Source organism: Electrona antarctica (genome assembly GCF_951216825.1).
Source record: "Electrona antarctica genome assembly, chromosome: 18".
Classification (NCBI taxonomy): Eukaryota; Metazoa; Chordata; class Actinopteri; order Myctophiformes; family Myctophidae; genus Electrona; species Electrona antarctica.
In genome coordinates, this window is record NC_136799.1 from 41366897 (window position 1) to 41393236 (window position 26340).

Consider the following 26340-nt stretch of genomic DNA (forward strand, 5'->3'; position numbering starts at 1 on the left):
CAAATGCCCAGGTGGGAACTTAAAGGAACATTTTGAGGTACTCCGCCAAAGCCACATTCAGTGTGAGATGATTGTGTGCGACCCTCACTCTCCATGTCTAGACTGGTGGGTCACCTTGTGAAATACATTTACACAAATAAATGACAGAATGAAGATGATAATACATTTCCACCCAGTGGACAAGAAATTACTTCCCGTGCCCCCAATCATGCATACCATGTACTGTACTGTACTGTACTGTACTGTACTGTACTGTAGTACAGTGACTCAAGTTCACCCCCAAAATGACCTTTTTTTTCCTCTTTCTATTGATTACTCTCACCCCATTGTCACATTCGTAAGCCAATCATTTGATGAACAACAGTGGTTCCCTAGAGAGACACAAAGAGAGACACAAAGAGTCTCCTTTGTGTCTCCATAGGGAGTATAGGGAGCATATGGGAGCTGGTCATCAAATTATTGGCTTATCCATGAATTCAATCTCCATGGGGTGAGTTTTTAAATTTTTTCACATAAAAACATAAAAAACAACATTGAGATCTTGTTAAAACAAAACAAAAACTGGTTTCTGGACTGTCTACAGCCCTCCCTTGAAACACAGCAGAGTATAGAAAAGATTTGACCGACCATTTTATCATGAGCATTATAGTGAGGAGCTGAGGACCAATTATATGAGTTGATTAAAGTTGATTAAAGGGATAATTCACCCCACAGCCTTCCTCTGAGCCCTCTGGGGTAGGCAAAAATAATGGTACCATATTATAATGAGCATTGGTTAGGACTAATTATATGAAGATAGGTTGAAAATGGGTGAAGTCGTCCCTTAACTACAGTAGCCTACAGTCAATGTATTTAGTTACTTTCCACCACCGAGTACATGGTATGCATGGTTGGGGGTATGGCAGTCGTCCCTTTAACTACAACTGAGGTATATTTTAATAATTTACTTGAGTATTTTCTTTTTCTTTTTTCTTGATTTGTTTTGGGCTTTTTGCCTTTATTGATAATTTACAAGTGGAGATAGACAGGAAAGAGGGAGAGAGAGAAGGGGAGAGACATGCAGCAAAGGTCGTCATGAACGGGACTCGAACACAACTCGGCCAGAGCCTAGTTGTGGCATGCACGTGGACCACTAGGCCAGCAAGCACCCAAGTATTCCCATTTTCAACAATACTACATCTCAGAGGTAAATGTACTTTTCTCCTCCGCTACGATTATCTGACACCTTTATTTACAAGTTGCTTTAAAGATTTTGATTATTTATACAAGCATTGTTTTAATAGAGGGCAGGGTTGCTAAATTATATAATGGTGGAAAACCGTGAAAACAACTGAAAGTGGCTATAGGAGAGAGGAAGACTTACGAGAGGACATCTTAGTGGATAAATGAGGTTTCATATTGTAATGAACGGTGGGTTTCTGAACCAAAGGAGTAGTCATGACAACAACGTTTTATAAGAATCCTCTTTTATTCATAATACTGGCCCTCAATGCACCAAACCTACTCACTCATGAGCACTGGGGGGAGGTAATTATCCATCTTGCTTGTGGTGAAATAACACACACATCATCAATTATATAACATAAAGCAATGCAACATAACACAAATCCCCCCCCCCCCCCCCCCAACTTTCCCATAGCAAATACCTATACTTAATAAACCAACAGCAAACAAGACACAGCCACACCCTGAAGGGCTCTCACCCAACACAAAGGGGGGGATGAAAGGGTACAGATGAACCCGGCCCCATGGCTGACACGGAAAATGGAATCTTGTACTTGTATCACCAACAATACAATGGATATTTCAATGATAAATACATGTATTGTTATCATTAAAACATATTTCGACTGATCTGCTATACCCCACACACCCTGCTCAGTGCTCATGCCTGATGTGTGAAAATGGTGCAGTCGAAACACTATGCCAGCTGGTTGTGCAGAAAACCACATGCCGTACGTGTAGCCAATGTAAAGCAAAACTGCAGCCTATACAGCTAAGTCAAAATGCCTCACCCATACTCAGGGGCTCAAAGAAGGAGAAGCCAGGGTATAGTGAGAGAACAAGAAAATGAAAGGAGCAGAGTAGAGGCAATTGCTTTTATGTCTGGCCCCAGAAAAGTGTAACTAGCCATGGGATACCAATGGTTCCAGAGCTATGTGGCCCATAGGTCAGAAGCTGACCACCTGTTTCCTATAGTGTGTGTGAAGCAGCTTGATATACAAGTAAGTACATCCCCTGGACATGACGCTATAGTTGTGCTGGAGACCTGCCCCCAATTCAACCCTTGATGCTGAGGGTCAAGCAGGGAGGCATTGGGTACCATTTTTATAGTCTTTGGTCCGGGGACTGAATGCAGACTTTTCAGAGTGGACACTCAAACCTCAAGTGTAAAATTAAAAAAATTAAATTTAAATAAATAAAGTGTACTAACAAAGCAAAACTTTTAGGTCTCTCCTTGTCTTGTTTGAAGGTAAAAGGAGGAATATAACTGTCATCGCCTGAAAACTTTGAAAGACATTTCCCCCTTATGAAAAAAAGAAAAAAACATGGCCTGGGTCAATAACACTGCATTTGGAAATTACATCATTTTAGAGACTCCCAGGCTAATGGCCAAGGGCTCATTTGAAATTGCCCTAGTTGGTATTATAGGTAAGGGTGAGTGGGTGGGATGATGGTGGTGCTAGAGTGGGGGTGGATGAGGAGCCACATTTGGACAATTTTGTGGCACTGTCCATAATTCCTAATGGATGGCCTGCTGCTGTCGAAGGCTTGAGGGCAGGGGTGAGGGCGGTTGCTCGTTTATCCAGACAATTGTTCTCTATCTAATAGAGAGAGAGAAATGGTTGACCTATGTCTACTCCAAGCCAGGCTCGACAGCCCTCTGTTGGAAGAGTGTTAGAGGCCAAGGCCTCTCCCTTGGCAAATAGTTAATGAAAAACTTGACATCAAGCTTGGTTCTTGAGAAACTCACATATTAAGAAAGCTCAATTTTACAAACTCTGGAATGTGTTAGGTTGCATTGAAGTGTCATTGGAAGTGTTAAGGTGAAAATAACCAATATATTGTTGTGAGAAATGTGTGCCAAGCTGTTCTATGTTCATGATTGTATTCTTAAAGGACCACTTCACTAGCCTGGTATCCAGCCTGCTTCGCTACGTTCGGCGGATTTTTTTTTCTCTCTTCGCTTATCAGTCTGGAAAGCCTCCCATTGGGAGGTTTTGCAGAACTACACTAGAACTACATATGTTACGTAGTCAACGTCGTTGCTGATTGGATGTTGTTCCAACGAATGAGAGTAGCGTTAGGCAACCTACGTCATCAGCCAGCGCCACCCTCCATGCTTTTGCATGCAGTAGCTGCGCTTTGCTATGACGTCTCACTGGTGCTTTGTCCCGCCCCGCACCACAGACCAATCAGAAGCCACGTTAGGTTTCGAAGCTTTTGGCATGTCCCGCCTCCCTTGGAGATAGGAGGCTTTCCAGACTGATAAGCGAAGAGAGAAAAAAAAATCCGCCGAACGTAGCGAAGCAGGCTGGATACCAGGCTACCACTTCACCACTTTTCAACATCTCTTCATATAATTCGTCCTCACTAATGTTCATGATAAAACACCACCATTTTACTCTACTCAGTCTGTGTCTCATAGGAGGGCTTTGGGCAGTTCGGACACCCGTCCACCAGTGACATCATCATTAGGCATATATTTTTTTAAACAAGATTTGTTTTAAAATATATTTAGATTTGTATTATCGTGAGAACGATGGCTTCAACTTTTGCATTGCAACTTTTCAGGAAAAGAAAGCCTGCCGTTTCTATTAGCTTGGATTCACCATCGATGATGTCACCGGTGGACGGGTTTCTGAACTGCCCACAGCCCTCCTATGAGACACAGACTGAGTAGGAAAAGATTGTGGTATTTTATCATGAACATTAGTTGGGACCAATTATATGAAAAGATGTTGAAAAGTGGTGAAGTGGTCCTTTAAGTTTATTTAATTTTTGTCCTTCTTTTCATTGAAAATCTTTGCCCTTTTAGTTTTTAACTTCAGCATGTTCAGTCTGGAGGTAGGTTAAATTGTGTCTAGATGAATATGTATGAAGGACTCCAATGGAAACAAGCCATTATAGGCTTTCTTGGGTTTAAAATCCTCTTAGCTGACCTTATATTGAACTGTACTTTCCTGTGATTTATTTTTTATTATAATTTTTGAGGGGCGCTAGAGAATTTTACGTCAGTGTCTGAGCAAATAGACATAGTGTCTATTTTACTTCATGATGCTGTACGATAAGAGCGCCCCTCACTTCATACAGGTGTGATTTTCTTTGTTGCAAACTGCTAATAAAGTTAGCAATCAATCAATGACAGGGGGTCCGGGACCCCTAGGGGGTCCGCAGAGCTACTACAGGTGGCCCCACAGATTGTCTTTATTTATATGCACCACTTGAACCCATAGCATCCCTTCTCTGAGTGGAACATAGCAGCTGCAGCATGGAAATAGCAGATCTACAAGCTCACAATGCCTCACAGCGTGAGGTGTTGTGAGCTTCTAAATCGGCTATTTTCAGCAAAGAGGTTTGGTGTGGAGGGGAAAAAAGCAGACTAACCAGCCTTCGTCCTGGTAATACCCGACGGTACCTACCAGGTAATACCTGACGAAGGCCGGTTAGGCCGAAACGTTGTCTCTTTGTCCACTCTGTTATTATTAATAAATTATTCTAAATTATTCGAGTTTTTAAAACGGTGTGCGGATCTCCTCTTTTCCTTTCCTTTTCGGATCCTGCACTCGTTTGGATATAAATATTATATATGAATATATAAATATTTGGATGTACGTGCTGCACCTCTTGTCCATTTCTGAATTAACCTGAATCCAACACTGATGACATGGCTGTCAAACAACAAGTCTATATGAGTCGAATCACTAATCCGTCTATGAAATCTATGAAAAATCTGCAACACAACGCTATACAATATGTAGTGGGGGTCCCTGCTTCATCCATCTCTCAGCTAAGGGGTCCTTGGTTTGGAAATCGTTGAAGCCCTGTGTGTTAAATGTATAAAAATCAATAAATACATTTAAAATATATTTATATTTTCATGGATGACTAGTGTGCAATATGATGAAGCATTTTTACATTATATTACTGCAATATTATCCATTACTTAAACACTGTTGCTGTCAGGCAGTTATCTATATATATATTTTAACATTTTTATTTATTAATGCCCTACTTCATCAAACAAGAGTTGACGTTCAAAAGTAGTGAAAATAGCAGGTCTACAAGCTCTCAATGTGTCGTCGTGTGACATTTCCACTTTTTTTTCCTTTTTAAATAATCAAAAAGGAACCGTTTGAGTTTCCACCCTACAGCAATGATATACATTCAACCCATTATGTCCTTCATCCATCTTTGGTTTTCATTTGCAAGATAAGAGGCTTTTTTTGCATACACAGCACCTCATGTGAGCTTGCTGGTCTCGCTATTAAGTGTACAACCTTATCATTTTCATATGTGCTGTCAAATCTGAAAGGTGGCGTGAAATTTGAACAAAAAGGGTTGCAAGGTTTTCAAACGAGTCGGCAGTTACCGGTTGGACCCCAATCAATTGTGAGCTTGTAGATCTGTTAATTTTATATGAAAATACTGTATGTAGCTTACTTTTTCCCCTTCCTGGAGTGGAGTGAAAAGTGCAACATTTGCGTTTGAAATGGAGTGGGGTGAAAGTTGAAGTATCCAAAAATACAAATACTACAGAAGTTGTTTGACTTGTCTCACGTTGTCCATTGTTGCCTATCTTGCCCAAGAAAATAAACCACTTTGGTAGTGTCCCAGATTACATTGATATTACAATAAATTGTTTAATTTCAGATTGTGAGACAAAGCGAGAACTGCCGAAGATGTATTAAAGCAGCTTGGTACAGTATGTGTATTCATGAGTGAAAATGAGAACCACTGCTCTCATTTTCACTGAGAGCAGTGGTTTTCCCCCTACGACAATAACTATGTCGAGAACCATGGAAGAAAATAAGATGGACTAAGTTGTTGCAACCAGTCTCAAAATCGATGCCGTTGCTTAGTGCAATTGCTTTATCCGAGGCAATGATATAAAATGAAACTTCACATGTCGATTGTCGACCTGGAAAATTCTGGTGTGCATCGAAGGTAATAAACGGTCATGTAAATTCAAGTGCACCGCGTAAGCAGAGGACAAGAAAACAATCCATTAGAATATAAGGTCAAACAAGCTGAAAACCTCATGTCCTTCAGGGAGGCATTACTTTGCTTAAAATTACATTTACAAGTGGCTACAGAAATGACAGGAATCGAGGAAACGGATTTGATCCAACGGTGAAAGATCTCATCAAACATAGTTGTCAAGACTCTCAAAGCACCCTGGCCTTAGGAAGTCGTTTGGAAACTGTCCAGATGGCACTTTAGACATTATTGGTTCAAATGTGAGCACTCACCCCAAGCCTCGTCAATGCCCTTGTAAGAGGCAATGGAATGAGGGAAGTCTAAACTATATTGACATTTACCGGCCTTGAGGAAAACCTTACTATCAGTCCATTTGTGGCAGTCGGCTATGCTTCAGTTGGCAAAAGGAAACTCATTTAAGTTTACATTCACTTTTCCAGCAAGTTAGCCAAGTGAACAGACAATGAAAAAAATAAATCGGTCATGAACTTCCGTTCCATTATTCGACTGCCAACAATGCTTAACCAAATGAAACCCTGGCCGGTCAAGCAACATTAACTGGTTAAGGTGACAAAACAAAAATTAAAGTTGTAGGCCTATCCTGCACCTGTGAACAGGCCATTACTGAAGCTGCTTCATCGTGTCATCATTTAGCTCTTTTAACCCTTCTTCCCTCCATCAGACACAGTAAGCCATTTTGAAAACCCATTTATTTACCCAATTGAGCATCAAGTTTACATTTTCTCAATTTGCCTCCGTGGGCATGGATTCTGCGTTCAACGGACATGGTGGCATGCCCAAAAACCAAAGGCACAAAATAACGGACACATGTAAAACAAAAGGGGTGGAACCACATGGTAGCGGTACAGTTGGCTCCTGAGACCTCTGGGCACCTTCTGGTTTTTTATACATTTTATTTATTTATTTTAATTTGCATTTTATTTTACATAACAAAAATGTTATAAATGGGGGCCAAATATTTATAATCTTTCTTAATGACATTTTAGTTAACACCTAATATTTCATGCTACAAACGTGTGGATAGCCAGTCATTTGAGCATAAAGATGAAGGGTAAATTTAGGATTGATATACACAACTGTATACCGTTCGTGTTCAAATCGTGTATACTTTACATAATTTCCATTATTTTCCAAAGCATACATTTAGTCTGTATTTTTCTTACATTTTGTAAACGGAAACATCCAATTTAACATTGAGGTGCCCACTCGATCTGTATTCGAACCAAAAATGAGTCCATTTTAAAAAAGCGCTCTCACGAGTTGACTTTACAGGTGTTCATTTAATCCCAAGGATTTCAGGGGGTAGCTGTTCAGGGAAGAGATCATACAAACACTGCACTGTACATACAGATTTACATTGTTGCGAGGGCATTATGTATGACCAATGTCTGGTCTCCGGGACAAGCAGTTCTCTGTACAATAAAAAAAAAGAAAAGAAAAAGCAACAAAGCCGAGGTTAAGCATTCCAATTCTAGACCTTCCGGAATGTTTTAACTCCCCCACAACTCTCTCGGCACATTTCCCCGCCGTTTACATAAGAGGTCAATCTGGGTCATGAAACACTGTCCCGAGTGCTGCGTCATGTACTATTTAACAGAAAATATACTACACTGTAATATACAGTGGACTTTCATTAAAAAATGTTCAGTCTCGGCTTTGTGAATTTCGGACACAACTGCAATGTATGCGAGCTGGAATGTGGCCAAGTTCGAGGGAGCGATCACCGCTGTCATTTTTATTCAAATCCGGTGGGGGGGGGGGGGGTGGGTGTGTGGGGAGTTCACATTGGAAGGCCGGAAGATTTAGAAATGGGACGCAAACTAAGCAGAACGCAGGGATGAGAAACGTACGTGGAATTAAGCGAGACCAGGTTTTTTTTGCCCCATCTCTCTGAATGAACGCAGTGATCACCACTTGTTTGGTTAAAGGAGTCTCTGTGTCCAAGTGGTTTAACCGTGCTGTGGCATGGGGGCCACACTGTCTGCCCACACACCCCCCCAACGTCATCCGTCCCTTGCTTTTTGATTTCCTAAAACCATTTTGTTCTTTACCCCAAAACCCACCCCACCCACCCGCCCGCCCCTTTCCGCTTTTTGTTTTCCGATAATAAAATCAAAACCTCAACAAAATAAAATGAAGACCATATATAACTGTTTTCCTTTCAACTGATTGGGTGTGATTTGTGGTTTCTCTCGCTCATTCCTCTTCACTCTCATTCTTGTGTTCCATGTCCTCTTCTTCCCCGTTGGCTTTGGATTCCGCTTCGTCGTGATCCTCCTCATCCTCCTCCTCCTCGCCTGCCTGCCCGTCCTTGCCTTCTTCCATCGTCTCCTCCGTTACCTCGTCTTCCTCCCAGTTCTGCGGAGAAAAGAAAAGAAAAAGACAACACATCAGTCAGGCCTAGTGCCGTCCTTCAAATATAGCCATGCAGTTGGCGGTCCAATGACGTAAGACTTTGTCCATCTGTGACTAGGGCTGTCCCGTATATAATTTAAGTTTAAGATTGTCACAAATAATTTGCGATCACAGATTTCATTGTGTTTTGTCGTTGAACACTGGAACATATGAATAATACATTTAATATCCGTTTGACTTTTAGGCTTCGAAATCAAAAATTGCACAGGGCAGATTGACAAATAACTACAATGAATATACAGACATTTAATCATTTCATTAAAAAAATAGAAATAAAATAAGAGGAAATAGCTGATCTACAAGCTTACAATGTGACATGTTGCAAGCTTGTAGATCTGCCATTTCTGCTTTTTTGAAAATGTATTAAAATATTCCAACATGGAAACAATGACAATTATCTAAAATAATTGCCATTATCGCAAATAATTGTGATTAGCGGATTATGTAATGATTGTGACAGGCCTATCTGTGACTTACGTCAGAGTCTTCATCCCGGAGGCCTTCATCACCGGAGGCCTCATCTTCGTCAGATGACTCTGTTAAAAAGGGCGAAGAGGAAAGGAATCCATCAAGAGGTCCGGGAAACCGAGGCCTTGTTCTCAAGCTCAACATGGCATGCATGCACAGAAGGACCAAAGCATACAAAAAAGGTTAAGAAGCTTGTGTCGAGTAGGGCTCATTTATCTTTGAATTCCCCACAGGGAGCGACAGACAGTGATTTGCATTTCTATACTAGGCGGTGCCGTTTGGGTTATGACAACGCAATACAGACTCCTGTGTCTGGACAGATAATGATGTCAATATGATTTGTGGAGGGGAATGCGACCCCACCAGGACACACCCTGTCTCCTGCAGATAGCGTCGGACCAGAACTGATCACCAGCACCTTCAGCTATGGATGAAGTATTCCTCATCATCCATGTTACATCCCATGTTTTCCCCCACACAACAAATTGGACAGTAAACACCTTTGGTATTTCACACATGCATCTGCTTGATTTATGACAGTGTGTCCATTACATGAATAACTTATTTTTACTTTACAGACACGCCCTCCCTCCTTTATAAGCAACTTTAAACTCAACGTTAACCACATTAGTCATTGAAAAATGAAACGAGAAAAAAATAAAATCCCTCGTTCTTTTGACCGATTGTCCTAATGCATGAGAACTCATGCATTTTTCAATTAGTTATTTCATTATGTTAATATTTTCTGTGAAGTCCATGTTTGAAATGCATGAAATTTCATGCATGAAATATGTAATTGAAAAACAACAGCCTCCTTATGCAGAATGCTACTACATGCAGGGCTACACGTCAAACAGCATGAACATGTGACCAAACCAACCAGCATCTGTATGGGCTGGGGGTCTACCAAGCAGAGTTGAGATGGTAGCGTTCAGGAGAATTAGACGTGAAAATGAGCCCTGTATAGGTTAGCCCAAGCCACCCCTTGGGCGGCCACTGCCGCCAGAGTCAGAGTGGCCAGTAGAGTCGCGGGATGGGAACCTTGAACCGATCCCAGGCTTCGTGTAGAAGTGTCCTTGAGCAAGACTCTGAACCCTTAACTGCTCCCGATGTGCAGGTTGGTGCCTTGCATGGTTTCCTCCGCCATCGGTGAGTATGAATGGGTGAATGTAATGCACTATGTAAAGCGCTTTGGATAAAAGCGCTATACAGGGGCGGCGCTGGCCAAGTGGTCCAGGCGCATGCCACATATAGGCCTTGGCCTGACAGCGTGTTCGAGTCCCGTTCATGACGGCCTTTGCTGCATGTCTCTCCCCTTGTCTCTCTCCCTCTTTCCTGTCAGTCTTCACTTGATACCATCAATAAAGGCAAACAAGCAAAAAATCTTTAAAAAAGCGCAAATGCACTAGTATTTACCCAACAAGGGCCTGGGTTTAAACCCAAAACTGAGCTCTCCCTGTGGAGAGTCATGATTTTGCTCTACTAAAGAAGGTGGTCCCCAGGTACTGCTTAGTGACTGCCCAGTGCCCACTGATGCAAACTGTTAAGATTAGGGCTGCAACTATCCATTATTTCCTGCTGGCAGAGGTGCACCAGTCACAGGTCTGACTGGCACCTGAACATAGGTCCTGCAACTGTGTTGAGTTTGTGTATGCTCTGAGCAGCAACATTGCCCCCATGGAGAGATGCCACGGTCGTTCTTTCAGGATAAGGCAGGTGGAAGCTAGAGTTCCGTTAATTTAAGATTAAGTTCTGTGAGACTGGTAAATGGTGCATTTATATAGCGCTTTACATAGATGTGTGTGAATATAATGCACATACACTGATGAAACCATACAAGGCACCAGCCTGCACACAGGAGCAATTAGGGGGGGGTTCAGAGTCTTACTCAAGGACAAGGACACTTCGACACCAACTCTGGGGGAGCCCGGGATCGAACTAGGAACCTTGCGATTCCCTTCCGGCTGCTCTAGCGGCCACTCTACCCCTGAGCCACTGCCGCCCGACTGGTGAAGTAGAAGACAGACTGCGAAGTTAAGTGGCCGTCCCAGGAAGACGACACACCAAGAAGACCGGTTTCTCACTCTTGCTTCACTCACTGAGGAACCATAAGCTTTCACAGACATATCTGTCAAAGTTGTTGGACCCACGCTCCGGTGCCAGTCACACAGCTTATTAAATTGTTTAATTTGTTTTACATTTTCAATTAGCTTGCACCCCTAGTTAGGACTGGGTAAAAAAAGAAAGCTCCAACTTCCCCCACAGGCATCAATACAAGTCTAACCTTAAAGACCTACTGAAATGAAAAATACGTTTTTCACACTTTGACCACATCTGTGGTCATATGGGCATATCAAACAATGGATGCAAAAAAAAGGGAATGATTTCATTTGTGCATTTTTATATAAAAAGTCCATAAAATCGAATTTTAATTACTTCCTGAAAACAAAAAGGTGCTGGGTGGCCCACATCAATACAAATGAAGCTCACCAGTTTGATTCCCATTGCTGCAACGTCCTCCAAACACAGCTGGATTTGATTACAAACTACTCAGTTTTTAAATCCCATTCAAGATGACGCCCAGACAGTGTATTACTCGGTTTAAACTTGATCATCACGCTAAAATATGTATCTGAAAACATTATAGGGTAGAAATAACCCACATAGTAGTAAACTGGTACAGCTGGCCGACTAATCTGACTTGTAAACAAACACTCCATGTCCTGCATCCCATCGCTCTGATTGGTTCAGAAACTTCAGAGCCAGCGTTTCAAGCTGAAACTTCAAAATAATGCCAAAATTAACCATTTCACCCCCGTCTTTAAGGTACGGCTGCTTCTGCATGCAAGCAGAGCAGGCAGAAAACGCCTCCCAAAGCTCAAGCAGCTTCCCACTGATGAACTCGTTTCCATGAACCCCCTGTGCCCCCGGACCGCTAGCAGGGGCATTGAAACGCACACGGCTCACCTTAATTAGATCATGGAAGCCAATTTTCTAGGTGGTTCAATAAAGTGTTCTTATACAGTTATACGGTAATGAGAAATGAGGCCGAACAGAGCGGGGTCTTGTTGTTTCTGCTCTTATGGGGGGGGGGGGGGAGGAATCCTGAACGCTGCCTGTCTGTCCAGTTGCCAAGCAACAGGAATCTTGTTTGCATGCAAGTGCATCGGTCGAGAGTGACTGCGTGGAATGCCAAAAAAAAAAAACATTGGCTACATAAATCCGTTAGCGTATTCGTTCAGACGTTTTGATGAGAGAAGACACTCCACAGTGTCAACAGCTCATTTGAAAGAAGGTAATGAATGACAGTCAATTAAGTGAGTGGTTCTCACGCCTCCACACACAGACGCATGCACTTTGATATGAATTAACCCATTTTGGGCGGGAACCCCTTTTGGTGTTGGCATTATGTTATGCTTTAGCTATTGAAAAATAGCAGATCTACAAGCTCATAGCGCGCCACGAGCTTGTAGGTCTGCTATTTTTGAAAAATCGAAGAACGACCGTCATAGAAACATAGCTTTTTCAGAAATCTGTCAGGATGTAGAAGACATTTTTTTAGAATCTGATCTCAGGTCAAAATGGGTTAAGGCCACAGACAGACCCTCTCTGGGAGCACAATGGACAGAGACACTGCACAATCCTCAGTGTTCAGTCAACTCGGAGGGCACAAACGGGAACCACTGCCAAGAGTTACAGACCCATAAAAAAGGTCCATTTGGACCCCTGGTGGTCCCTGGACCCAACGTTGAGAACCGGTGAATTCAAATGGATTGCCAAAAAGAAGAATATATAACAAACACCGCCACGGGGATAGGCTGCGTACGTAGGTAGTGATGTCATGCGCGCCAGTGTGACCGAGGCCCCTGGCTCCACTGTTGGTGACCAATCATCTGAAATGCCCCGAGCTCGGCGTCCAAGGCCAGTCATCCCTTTATAGGCCCAATTAGGCAATTATTGATTGCAGTTAATTCAACTGGCAGCAGCGCATGGCTTTCAACCACCACACAATGTCAATGACGGCTCACTTGTTTCAGCACAAGAAGCCATTTTGAAGAAAACTGAAGACGTAACACTAATAGTGATAATACCGTAATACTGATATAGCGATTTATACTTGGTCGCATGCCGTGTCGCTTGCCGATAAAAGGGCAGATCTACAAGCTCAGAACAGGATACGGCACGCGGTATATACAGCAGATCTTGTTCTGGCTTACTGTAAATCACTCTGGACTAAATGCCTGAATTGTAGATAAATTGTTTGCGTGCAACACTGGCACGGCTAAGCACAAACCGGTCGTGAGAAATTCTCCCGAGTGCATTACTTAAGCCCAGGGGTTAAATGACATCTTAAAACTAATCTCACAAAACAATACATCTACTTCTCTCATCCAATTCAGCAAGTCTATAGGATGCAAACACATTTGGGGAAAATGAGACTAGCACAAAGTGGGCTAGGGGCAGAAAAGAGTGAGACGGAGGGGAGCAGTGTGCAGGTTTCTCTTACCATCCTCATAAACCAGCCTAGCCGTGTGGTCCACGCCTGTGGCTGTGTTGCTGCTGTCATTTGTCGCCACCTGGTGGAAGACAGGGGGAACAATGCATCAATGAAGCAGTGAAGACAAGATTCAGAAAAGATGCACATAATCCATAGTTTGAAATGTTTGCATGTAAAGGACCCCCAAAACGATTGGCCAGTGGTGAAAAATAGCCTTAGAATGAAGCGTGGTTCAGTTGTTTAAACTGTTGCTCATTATGCTGGGGAACCCCACTTTGAGAAGCACGTTAAATCAATATTCTGCATTGTGTCCGTAGGCGGTTGTAACAACTGAATTTACGGGGATATAAATTGAAAGGGCCGACAATGGAATGCCTTTCGTCGTGGTGTGCGTGTATGGCGAGACGCAGTGGTGGAAATTAACTAAGTACATTTACTTAAGTACTGTACATTTTGAGGTATTTGTACTCGAGTTTGTCAAATGTTCTGTACTTTTACAACATTTCAGAGGCAAATATTATTTGACAACTTTATTACTAGTTACTTTGTAGATTTTGATTATCATTACAAAACATACATTAACCACATATATTACCACTAATATATTAGCTCTATACACATTTCAGTCATTTGAAAATAGCCAAGCTTTGAAAACATGAAATTGGTCATTCTGCATAATGAGTACTTTCTACTTTTGGTACTTTTTAAGCACATTTGTACTTTTACTCAAGTACATTTTGAATTCCGGACTAGTATTTCTACATTGCAGTATTGGTACTTTTACTTGAGTGAAACATACTACCGTACTGTTTTCCACCACTGGAGAGACGTACCTGTGATATTAGCAGAAAGAGTTTTCCATGCAGCTTCGTTAGCTTGTGGGCTAACCTCACTCTGGTCTCTATCATGTGATACAACACTCCAAGTTGGGTGACCAGGTCAGGAAGCTGTTGGACCCACACACACAAGTTTGTATTACTCTTCTTGTGAGGACATCAACATTTCAGAATGGTAATTTCATAGATTTTTCAACCCAAACCCTAAAGCACAACACTGGTTCCCGAATAATTATACGGAAATCAGGCATAATCCCAATCCCTAAACATATAATCCTAACCACAACCTGAATCAAATTGTTAAGCCTTACTCTGAAAATATATGCACATTTCTTTCACGATAAACCACCATTTATCTTGTGAGGACCAGGCAAATGGTCCCCACAATGTCCATTTCTCAAATTCTATTATATATGGGGAGTGGGGACATTTGGCCCTCACAAGTAAATCCAAGTACACTCACACACAGATCAGTCACTGTCAAAGCACACAACATGAAATCACAGCAATAAGCAGAGTCCAGATTTGTTTTCAGCGATTCCAATGACGACAACATGTGCAAGTCTAAGTCTACATTTTCTAATGGAGAAATGGATAAAATACAAAAAGCCACTTCCAACCAGGCTGTACAGCTATTTGGACAGACCAACATTATGAATCATGACTATGGCATGGCCAAACAAAAACATGAACATCTGAGGCACATGGTCTCACCACGGCCGTCTTGTCTGTCTGTCTGTCTGTCTGTCTGTCTGTTCGTTCATTGTACCATCCGTTGTTGTCTTAACCACATTTAACTCTGTTGCTCTTTGGGCCTGTCATTATAGGTCTTAACCACATTTAACTCTGTTGCTCTTTGGGCCTGTCATTATAGGAGACACTCTAAGAGTTTCACAAAATAGCCAATCTGCAATGTTCAACTCATTGAATTTTCACACCGCGTTTCGAGCTTGTGGATCGGCAACTTTTGATGCTTCTGTGTGACGCTGTAGCATGATAAACCAGGGTGTTCATTTATGAATGAAAAAACCCCAAAACGTTAAAATATGGAGATAAGGTTTCTGGTATTCTAGTCGTGGAATGAATGCTGGGACTCACCGAGGACAGGTACGAGGTGTGGTGCGTGAGTACAGCCTTGAGCCACCGGACCATCAGTATCGCCCTATGGAGATGATAGCACAGCTGTTATTTGCATTGTCAAGCACCAGGGATCTTCAGAAAATGCTGTCTTTAGTGTGTCGTGCAAATTACATTCAAACCAAGACAGTTAGTCTAAAGGCCTTATAATCTTTCAAGACAAATTCTGCGAACAGCAGACCACAGGATTACAGGATTGTTGTTCATTTTTGTGCGGGCAGCTCAAGTAAATTTCACTTACTGAAATGGATGTCCCTGCAGTCTCTTGGTGATCTGGAAAGAAGAATATAAGATAGCTTAATCTTGCAAAGAACCAAACAAAACAGGTTTTTCTTCCAAGGTTAGGTCGAAGTTCCTTGGAATGATTTAGCCTTGGAAGAAAAGTCTCAGCCTTCCTTTCTTTTCCTTTTTGCAATTCTATTTTCTATTACCCTTTTCCTCCCAATTTAAGTTGTTTGGCCAATTTCCCCCTCGTACAGTAGTCCCTTGTCACTGCTTCTTCTACTTGTATCAGAGACACACTTGCCTACGACCTCCCTAACACCTCAACCAGTACATGTGCCACTGCGCTTCTTTTCACTTTTAGTTTTGTCACCTGACAAATGAAGGAGTATCATCAGGAGGACTTTAACGCGTGCAGAGGAACACGCCATTCCTCTCAATTTAGCATCCTTGCTCGCGCCCTGACCCACCGGTATGAGTCGTTAGCACCACGATGGAGGTCCTCTCTCCAGCAGTCATCGCAGCCAGCTGCGTTTGTTGGAGCGGCCGGCCAAGCCGGATTCACCAAAGGATTAAAACCCCTTTTCTCCAAAATGTTGGCTAAGAAACTTCACCTGTACACCACACCGGATGCCCTTTCTTTTTACTATAGGTGTAAGTACAAGTACAACAAGTGTTTCATAAGCTCTGCCCTGCACTTACCACTTCCACTAATGGCAAGACAGCTGGGAGAGGTAACCGTGCTACCGTCTTCCTTATTATCATTTCCTTTCGGGTCTGGAAAACTTTCTGCAAGGGAAAAAGACAAAAAGGGAAAATGATTCAGCATGTTGAGTGAAAATGTCACATGACTGGTTAGGTTGGCATTCATGTAGGCACCCCAACGGCTCAAGACGCAACAGGTCAGGCCAGGAAATATTCCTTTAATAGCTTGGGCAATGTGGCCAAGGGTGGCATTTGAAATTACGGTTCTTAGATATTCATCATCAGAAACTGCCGGGAGTGTGGCGCCATAGATGGGACTGGGCCCATAAAAAGCCTCATCACTCTGGCTGGATTTTGGCTTGGACACCAACTTTGCAGGGTTGGGGTCAAATCCCAAAGACATTAGCTACAATTACCATTAGTCCCTTCAGCTTCTGGTCAGAATGCATAAGCAAAAGCCCAACGTTTTACTTACCAAGAGATGGAAGATAGACAGTAATTGACAATTAATAATGAATTAATAACATTGTTTCAGAGTTCGCAAGCTTCTCTGGCAAGTGTACTTACATTTAGGATGTTGCTATCATTGCTCTCCAAGCCCTGCACCAGCAGCACTGCAAAGTTGTCCGTCTGTAAAGAGGGTGGGCCCTTGGGTCCTCCTGCCTTTTCACCGGAGACAGTAGACAGATCGATTTCCCCCAGCCGCTCCTCTATCGACATCTATAGTGGGCAGAAGGTGGGAGCACAGAGAGAGAGAAGTGGAGCCATCAGGTGAGAGAAGCCAACAACCGTGTCATTATATCAGATCAATGTTTGATGCAGTGCAACACTTGAACAGATCTTTTCATGTGAACAGCGGTACTCTAGGTGACGATATTGTGGTTGTACGGTTCTATATTTCTTCATTAACTTAGCTGGAAGACTCCTGTAAAATAGCTCGAACCAGTGCAGATTATTTCTTTAGGACCCGCTACAGTGGTGTTCGATGCAAACTTAACCGGGATGTGGAAACCTCTACTTCAATGCTCTACGAGTTGCTTAGCCATTTATTCTGTCTCATCTAGAAGACTCGTACCCAAGGTAATACAAGCCATTCAAGGTATATGGGTTGTAAAGCCAGATACCTTGATTCGTATATGTTGATGACCTGTTGGCGATACCGCGTGCGTTGCCTGGAATCTCAGGTTTAGAAGCCATGGGAGCCGCCTTTTATGCTGTGCAAGTCTAGTGTTACGATGATGTCACCACTGTGTATATCCATCTTTGGAGTTTCTACATTAATCTGATGTCAGCGCTGGATATCGCTGTTGTCTCCATATATGGGACTATGGGTTATCCCATATATGGAACTCTAAGTGAAAGCCTTCGCAACAACTCCAATACCATTAACCACAATAAGACAACAGAAGCATTTCAGTAGCACAGTCGGCAGAAAACACTGACTTGGCATTTCTTCAGGACAAGATAGCACGACATACCTCTTTTGTGTCTGCGCCTTTTTTCCTCTTCTCTGATCCCTGTGAGGCCTTCAGGGGCGCTTGGTGACCGGGAAGCCCTGGGATCAATATTTTGCTCTTAGCATTGACTATTGGCGTTTTCACCTGAAAAGAAGTGACAATTTCCTGGTTCACATACATAACTGGTGTGGCACGTCTTGTGCAGACGGGTGACACGCTAAAGGTCAAGACTGAAAAGCAATGAATACAAAGATCTGTGTTTCCTCTGAAAAGGGCTGGGGGTGATACCTTAGAGACTGTGCTTTCCATGGAGAGGGAAAGGGTGGTCTTGACATCTCGCGTCAAACAGACATGTCTCTCGGCTGTGTCGAACTCCTACAAGCGGGGAGAAAGGAGGTAGAGAATGAGGTCAAAACACGGTAAAGTCAAGTACTGTAGACCACTGGTTCCAAAACCTTTTAGCTTGAGATGTGCCGTTTCCCCGGGTCCCAAACTAGTTACAATAGCACAAATGGGTCCCGGGCCACTGTTTGGGAAACAGCGGCTGTAGAAGGACGGACATAAAAACAAAGTTCATCTGTGCCCAGCGGCTGCAGAGGAAGAGCACTCACCACTTTCTCCATGACTGGCTGTAGGTGGTTGCCGTAGGCCAGCATCACTGTCCGCGTGTCAGCGCAGAGGCCTGCCGCGAGCAAGGGGATGGGACGCGGGGTGTCCTCCACACCAGACATCTGCACCGTACAGGAGGGTGACAATGGCTTCTTACATGGCCTGGGGACAGGAAAAGAGATCCATGGAGTGACTCAAGACATCTAATCTGTTTGTCCAAACGGAATGGAAATAAAACAAATAACGTTGAGCCTGGGCCGTACAAAAAGGTTCTTCTTACCCGTTTAAAAAGTGCTCAAAGAGATGCAACTGTCCGTCCTTACACACCACCGCCAGCCTCACCGCCTGGGGGAAGGAAAGAAAGCACCCAACATTAAACTGATTAAAACCAGGAAAGCATCCGTGTCATTTTAGAATTTTGCGTTGGCTATTCCAAAAAGAGAAGATATACAAGCGCTCGGTGTAAGAAGTGACACGCTGCGAGCTTGTCCATCTGCTATTTTTGAACATTTTGTGAGAAAGTGTGCGAAGGCATCTGTCGTCGACAACGTTTCACAGTGAGACTCCGCCCCGAGTCCATTACGCTAAGCAGCGAATATATATCACCGCTGATACATTGTGTGTTATCGTGCCAAGTATAAATCAAGACCTTCCCTACCTTTCCCTTGCTGTCACTGGCAGATAGGTCGATGTGTTGGGGCTCGTCTGTGAGCGTGAAGGACACCACCGAGTTCTTGTCCTTGCCGTCTTCCCGCACTTGCCTGCCGAAAAGAAGAAAGACACTGACGTCAGTTTGGGGAAGAGAAGCGGAACACCACCACTCCCATCCCAGGTGGGTTTATTGCGTTTAGGAGCCTCTGCCGACTGCCGGCGGACTGTGCACTCACCATACGCTGAGGAGCCGGTCGTGTGTGGCGCCGGACAGGAAGTAGAGGCCGTTGCTGTCCGGGGGTCGCGTGGTGGCGAAGCATAGGGTCGTGACGGCTGTGGAGTGACCTGTGAATTTCTGCAACGACAGAAACCATTCGCTGTTGGCATCATCTCAAATGAGCTCAAAAAGGGGCCATTATTAAAGTCTAAATAAATCTGCCAATGTAATTTAGAGGGTTACATTTCTGGCATTTCACTCGACAGACACCATGCATACGATCATAGATCAAGATGGTGGATTTGTTTTGCTACACATAAAGCAACCGCAACAAGACTGAGGACATTCTTGGTAAGAGGTGCAACAAGTACTCCAGGGATTTATTTTTGTAACTATGCCAGGGTAATATAGCTAATGAACAGATCGACACCAAATGACAGCAAGAAAATATCCGATACATGTATTAATAATATCGCTTTTAGCCTGCAAAGCCTAATATAGCCATATCCATCCAGCCATTTATGCCAATTGGCCAACAGTTAGACGTGAACACTCACCCTAAACACCTCCTTGGTCTCCAAGTCCCACATCTTGATGGTCAGTCCTGCCGAGAGCAGCAGCTTGCCGTCAGGACTCACACACACACTGGTGACTGACGCACGGTCTGCCTTCCACTTACTGTAAGACACACAGCAACACAGTCACAACCAGGGCTGGGCCATAGCACTTACAACTCACTGTGACAACTAGGTCTGGGCCATACCACCTCAATCAATATCACCAGTAAGACGCCTGGGACGAGAAGCATATATGGCACTGGCCGTATCTTGAGTGTACAGGGTGTGATAGAAGTCAGATCAAGATATGTAATGCCATAACAGGTCATATAGAGAGAGAGAGAGAGATATAGAGATAGATCCAAGGGTGGCAGCGGGGGCAGGGTATTGAATGTACAGGGTTGGATGAGGGCCCAGGTAGGGCCGGGCTTTAATTTGCGGGCCTGTTGAGATGGCTGATGTCACGATGACCTGGGGGCTTGCCTGGGGTGAGCGACGGGGATTTGAGTTAGGTGACGTGACAGAGTGACGGGGATTGTGGGTTAGGTGTCAAAAACGTTTCATAGTCAACACAATCAGCGCCGGGATTCCTTCAAAATCTGGGGCTCTGGGGTGCCGGAAAGACAAGGCCGCTTTTACTCTGAAACCCACGACCCGGAAACAATACGGAAAATATGTTTGGTTTACATTGCTAGCTTACATTGCTATAGTTTTAATTTATACGATATATGATCCAAAAAGCGTTCATATTTTGCGGGAGAGACGGATGAGGAGCAGAAATGAAGCGCTAGTATATCCGTCAGCTCAAGACCACGAAGAGCGCCCTGGATTATTTAGGAGAGACGAGGCATTCTTTCTGCCGCACAGCTAAGTCAACGGTAAGCTAACATGAGCCGAGACGGTGGCCGAAAGTCGAACTGAAAAATAAAAAAAGGAAAAAATGCAGAATATTCTTCTCTCGCCTGGTATCATTGAGGATGCGCTAGGACCTAGACGTCGTATGTACCCGACGGTTCGATTCCCTATGACATTTCCAGACGTCCTACGTACGGAATGTGTTAACTGCGACCTCTGGTCACAATCAATATCACAATGATTTAAACATTTAGAAAATCGTAAAATAGACGATCTTCAAGCGCAGACATTTTTGCAAGCCACTATTGTACAACGATGTAGAATATCGGGTAAGAGGTTAATCAGATTAATCGCTAAAAATTGTAGTCGATTATAAAACAGATTAGGGTTTTTTGTGTCGGTTTGTGTCGGTTTAGAAATATAACAGCTTAATTTCAGAAATACAAATATATATTGATTATTCGATTAACCTACATGAGCAAGATGAAGTCGGTCATTTTCAGTTAATTGCCCAGTGCTAGTCAAAACCCATTCCAATATGCCCACCATATTGCTTTGTTTCAGTGACTTTGCGATTTCACAATTCAGGACTCGAGTCACGCACATGCAGCACATGCTTTAAATCTGGGATGGATGCAGGTAGATTGCAATTGGCTGTCTAAGTTTGGATTCATGACTGTTGCACAGGACATGCATTGCATGAGTACATACATAGCTTAAAGCAAAAAAAAAGATAATGTATCTGCCATTAAGTTCAACCTCCAACACTGGCATATTATTTACTGGGGGCGTTTCAGAAACGTATTCTGGCCAAGAATTATGATGCCAGTCACTGTGTGCTGACCACAGCAACAGTACAACCCTGGGACTTGTTTTAATACACCATATAAAGCTCACAATGAGCTTGTAGATCTGCCATTTTCAGTGATCGTCCCTCCCCAGAATAGGGACGCTAGAGTTCAAGTGGTTAATGTCATGACACCACCAAATCTCTCGACAATGTGTAGACGGCTTCAGCAGAGCGTAAATCATGCATTTCCCTGTGTGCAAAATGAGTTGTTTGACCACAAACTGTCCTTGATAGGCGTTATCATTTGCGATTTACAACTATGGCATACAGTATAGTGTGAACAACAAAACAGCTGTCAGAAAAATATATACTACAACAGAACAGGGTGAACTTTCCAGATTGCAAGATAAATTCTAAAACGATACATTTTAGCGCATGCGTAAGGCAACACAGAGGGTTAGGAGGAAAGAACCATGAGAAACTGACAAGCGCGTCTTGCCCGTCTGCAGGTCCCATTCCACAATGTGTGCGTCGTCTGAGCCGCTGTACAACAGGTTGTCCTCCGGATGCCAGTCCACACAGTTCACCCCTCCACTGTGGCCTCCCTCCTGCCAGAGAAATTATACAAAACAATGTTACAAATAAATATTCACAAACCAGCCCGTTCAACGGTAAAGTGAAGATTATACACATCATCACTGTCAGGAGAAGAATCTTCTAATCTCCATATTATTAATCTTTTTTTAAATAATCACACTCTACCGAATTGTATTTGGATCACATGCAGATGTACACAACGGAGCATGTTAAACATGCGACGCCAACGGACGAATGGTCCCGAATGTTTGACTTGTCGTCGTGCCGTGTCGTGTCAAACGTGTCCCGTTTTTCCCTGAACAGTGAACATCCGTCTACTTTGTAACCGCCTACGCCATCGCCCTCCCGAGTCCCGCCACGCCGTCCTACTCAGACAGTAGTAATCATCCAGAGTGCAAGGCTTAAGATTGGATCTTTGAACCCCTTACACTGACTAGAGTATAGTCTTGCGGCCTGACACTCTTCTAAACTGGATTTGTTTTTGCTTCACACCATTTGCAGGCCTCTCAGCTGATTTGATGTCAAGTTAAACGCAATTGCTCTGGAAAGTGCCATAGTATGTGAAATAACACACTAGCACATGTTATGATTGTAACGTCACATTAGAACTAGATTACAATAATCCCTCTCTTTAGTCCACTTGAAATTAACCTGTGAATATTTACCCACTCTAGGTGCAGACCAAACTACTGCTATGTAGTTGTCATGGTTGTCTCGGAGAAGGTCCATGTCAACTAGTGGTGTAGTGGTTCTCAAGTGGGTCCCCAGCAAAATGTGTTAACTTAAAACCCTTAGCCTACTGTTGACGGAATTGACGGATTGAATTCATTAATCCAAACCTACCGTTGACGGAATTGACGGGCTGGTTTAATTCCCTATAATCGGGGGTTTAATGTAGCAAAATGTAGCAACTTTTGGCTAACGGCCGATGTAATCTACCTAAAACCGGCCGAAATCCTTAAAAAATATGAATAGAAGTCACTGAAAAGCTGCTATTGGGAGTGGCAGTCCAAGGGTTTTAATACAGTGTTACAATCATTTCACTTTATCCATATTTTCTACACTGGGGTTGGCCATTAAATATATACATCAACATGCTTACAGCAATCTGTGAGAACAAGAGGAGCAAAAGCCTGTTTGCAGCAACTCCCAATTATCCAGTAAAACTAAGTAACAACTCAATAACACACAAATTAGCACGCTTGTTTAGTTTACTGCCAAACAACTGATTATTCAATTCCACTGGGCAACTTTTTTTAAATTTGATAAAATATGGCTTCTTGCCGAATCAACTCTGACAGTTCAAAAGTCTGTCAAAAGAGTCAGCCTTACCATCCATCATTTTTACAGACGTGAATGCAAATTTAAACAATTATAAACAAACTAACAAAGCACTGACGAGTGACGATGTAGCTTTTTTTTTTATTGGTGTAAAACCAGATCTTCATTGCCGTGTGTTGATATGGTAGACTTGCATTGCTTTGGCAGGAGACAAACTGGTTTTGTTTTACCAAATAAAGTGGCATTTTGTAGGGTGCCAGGTGGACATTTTTCAACTGGCATTGTGATCAGAAATAGAGATGACCCGGCATCCTAAACAATTTAGGCTCATTGGGTGAACGTGAAAGTGCAGCGCTAATAGAGCAAGTGCAACACTATGCTACATGAAAAGGGGAAACCTTTGTTAATCCAGTGGGAGAAATTCAGTTTCACCCAGCTGATGGCTGCTCAGGTGGTCATGATAAGCACTGGGTGATCAATATTATGTTTCCATATCGCCGACCCCTACTCAGGCGGGAGCTACAGGGGGTTAAGCGTCTCAGAGGGACATGTTGACCCGAGCTGGCCAGGCGAACGGGCTCTCTAGCCGCCAAGTTACGGGTTGCCACAAAGTACCAAAAAAGTAGGCCTCCCTACTGTATTGTCTGTGGTTATTAGACAAACATGATATAAGGCAAGACATATCTCCATAAATTAATTAAGTAGAAGGCAGATGTACAATGTTTTTCTTGCATGACCACTCAGGAAAATGCACACAGATTGCTTTTCTTCAGATAGATATCTGACAATCAAGTTCACAAAAAGTTTTCAAAATAGCCAAATTATAATAAAAACGCATTTAAAATATTGTCTTTGCCACAACCAGCTTAACCAGGTGGAACCCTATGGTTTCCAATGAAGCAGACATTTAATTTCCTACCAATAATCAAAAAGGCATTTCCAACCTGATTTGGGGAAATCAAACTAGTCCAAAGAGAGTCAAAATGACATTCTGGAGTGAGACTATGTGTGTCAAATTGGCTTTACTCTTCCAGACTGTCCAAACTCCAAATGTTTTGATATCCTTTTATTTCTTAGACTAAGTTACTATCTAGATTTTACATTTTTCATGTCAGGATCATCACCAGTGACTTCATACAAAACATCATATTTCAGGTCAGGAAGCTTTCAGAGACTTGTGTCCCCAAGAAAAGTAAGTCAAATGATGTTACACTTACTACTGGCATGTCCATTTATGTATTAAAAATATTAAAAACCAAATTATATGAGTTGAAGTGCATTTTAACGTCTCGTGTGTCAGTTCACTTTAGCAAGTGCAAACAAGTAATATGAACAAGTAACAGAAGTGATAAATATTAAACTTACCAAGGTACAGTGCAATGCCCCCTTCGCCGAGCTGTAGATTAGTACCGTGCCCGTTGCGGTGCCCATTGCCAGCAGGTCTGCCTTGGCTTCCAAATTCCCTGGCTCTGATTTCCTCTTCTTCCTCTGAGGACCCTCCTGAAATCACATATAACAATTCACACTGATAATCGGCGAGTACGTTTCCTAATTATTAAAGATCCAAATGAATCTTCCCAAATGAAGTACTGACAGATTTGAAGTTGTATAAAGAGACTTTAACTGGTGAGAATGAGCAATGCCAGTGTCTTTGACCTGCTATTAGTTCATGTTAAAATACGACCAATGTACACAATAATGATTCAACACAAATACTTTATAATCGCATTGCCTTCTAAAGTCCACTGCCATCGTTCTTCTAAGTGACTCTTGGTACACAGAAAAATGACTGCAACAAGTGTCATGGTGGCCCACCAAGCTAGACTGAGCTAAGGCTAATGAAAATAATGTACATTTTAACCTAGAAAAATGCTACTACTCTCAAATAACCACCACCCACACGCCTAAGTTATGTTTTACTTAGGCGTGCATTTGTGCATTTCATAGATCCTTTACATCGGGTCACACGCACACGTCAAGCCACGTTTTAGTGTAAAACCGTCTTCCAGGCAGCAACCATGTGCGACAGACATGTGCCATAGTTGCGCAGCAGCTGTGTGTGTTTCAAGCTAGCTCGGCAGCTAACGTGGCTAACCAGGCTAAACAGCACTATTATCACTACTAAACCTGGACGCACCGCTACGAACACCAAACACACGCGTTAGCGACACATTTCGCCCGAGCCGAGTGGCGCTGACACGATTCTAAACGGAGTTGTTCCAAGGAATATAATGGACGGCGCCCCTGTGTCCCCGACTCCCAGGGCCTCGGCGGAGTCCCCCCGCCTCACGTACCTTGACCGTCCCGCATGGGGCCCATGCTATGCAGGTGCAAGTGGCGCTCAGGTGGGCCGAGGGCACGTATTCCTGGTGGAGGGTTTTACTGTCCGTGTTCCACACCCGCAGCCTGCCATCCTGGGCACACAGCGCCAGGTACTGCCGCGATTTGGGGGAGAAGACGCAGGGTAGCCCACCCACAGAAGAGCTAGTGCCTCCGTCGGCCGCCATTTCTGAAGAAACTACACTGGTTGCTGCTGTGGTGTGTGTGCTGTGCGTCTGCGTGACTCCTCACTGACCACGTGTAGCCGTACCGCGGGCATGCGCATTTCAGCGCATTGGTAACTTCGCGTCACCGTGGAGCAGTGTTTACCAGCCAGGCAAACGCTGGGTCGGGGCGCCGTTTGGGGTCGCAGCCTCGCGGGCCGTGGGTCCTGTTACCCAAAATAAATGTAGACAGAAATATAATAATGCATACATAATGCTTGATTGATTGTCGATGGTTAAACCCCCTGGTGAATTATATCCCGAGAATGACCACCTAGGC

The 26340-nt window shown here is 43.3% G+C and overlaps 1 protein-coding gene and 1 long non-coding RNA gene across 2 annotated transcripts; one reads left to right on the forward strand and one right to left on the reverse strand.

The window, feature by feature from the left end:
- The first annotated feature begins 5236 nt into the window (after nucleotides 1-5236).
- LOC306942914 lies at nucleotides 5237-8052 on the forward strand. Its single transcript, XR_013792349.1, has 2 exons — nucleotides 5237-6155; nucleotides 6195-8052. It is a non-coding gene; the product is annotated as an uncharacterized lncRNA (long non-coding RNA).
- Nucleotides 7483-26122, reverse strand: wdr43 (WD repeat domain 43). Its single transcript, XM_079529095.1, has 18 exons — nucleotides 25812-26122; nucleotides 24883-25017; nucleotides 22126-22247; nucleotides 19995-20115; nucleotides 19457-19575; nucleotides 19228-19330; nucleotides 18850-18914; nucleotides 18572-18731; nucleotides 18249-18335; nucleotides 17982-18104; nucleotides 17071-17223; nucleotides 16501-16587; nucleotides 15818-15849; nucleotides 15538-15601; nucleotides 14437-14550; nucleotides 13613-13682; nucleotides 9115-9173; nucleotides 7483-8580 (listed from the first exon to the last, which is right to left on the reverse strand). Exons 1-18 carry the CDS (start codon nucleotides 26022-26024, stop codon nucleotides 8419-8421), a joined length of 1989 nt encoding a protein of 662 aa, XP_079385221.1. The 5' UTR covers nucleotides 26025-26122; the 3' UTR covers nucleotides 7483-8418.
- Between the last annotated feature and the right edge of the window lie 218 nt (nucleotides 26123-26340).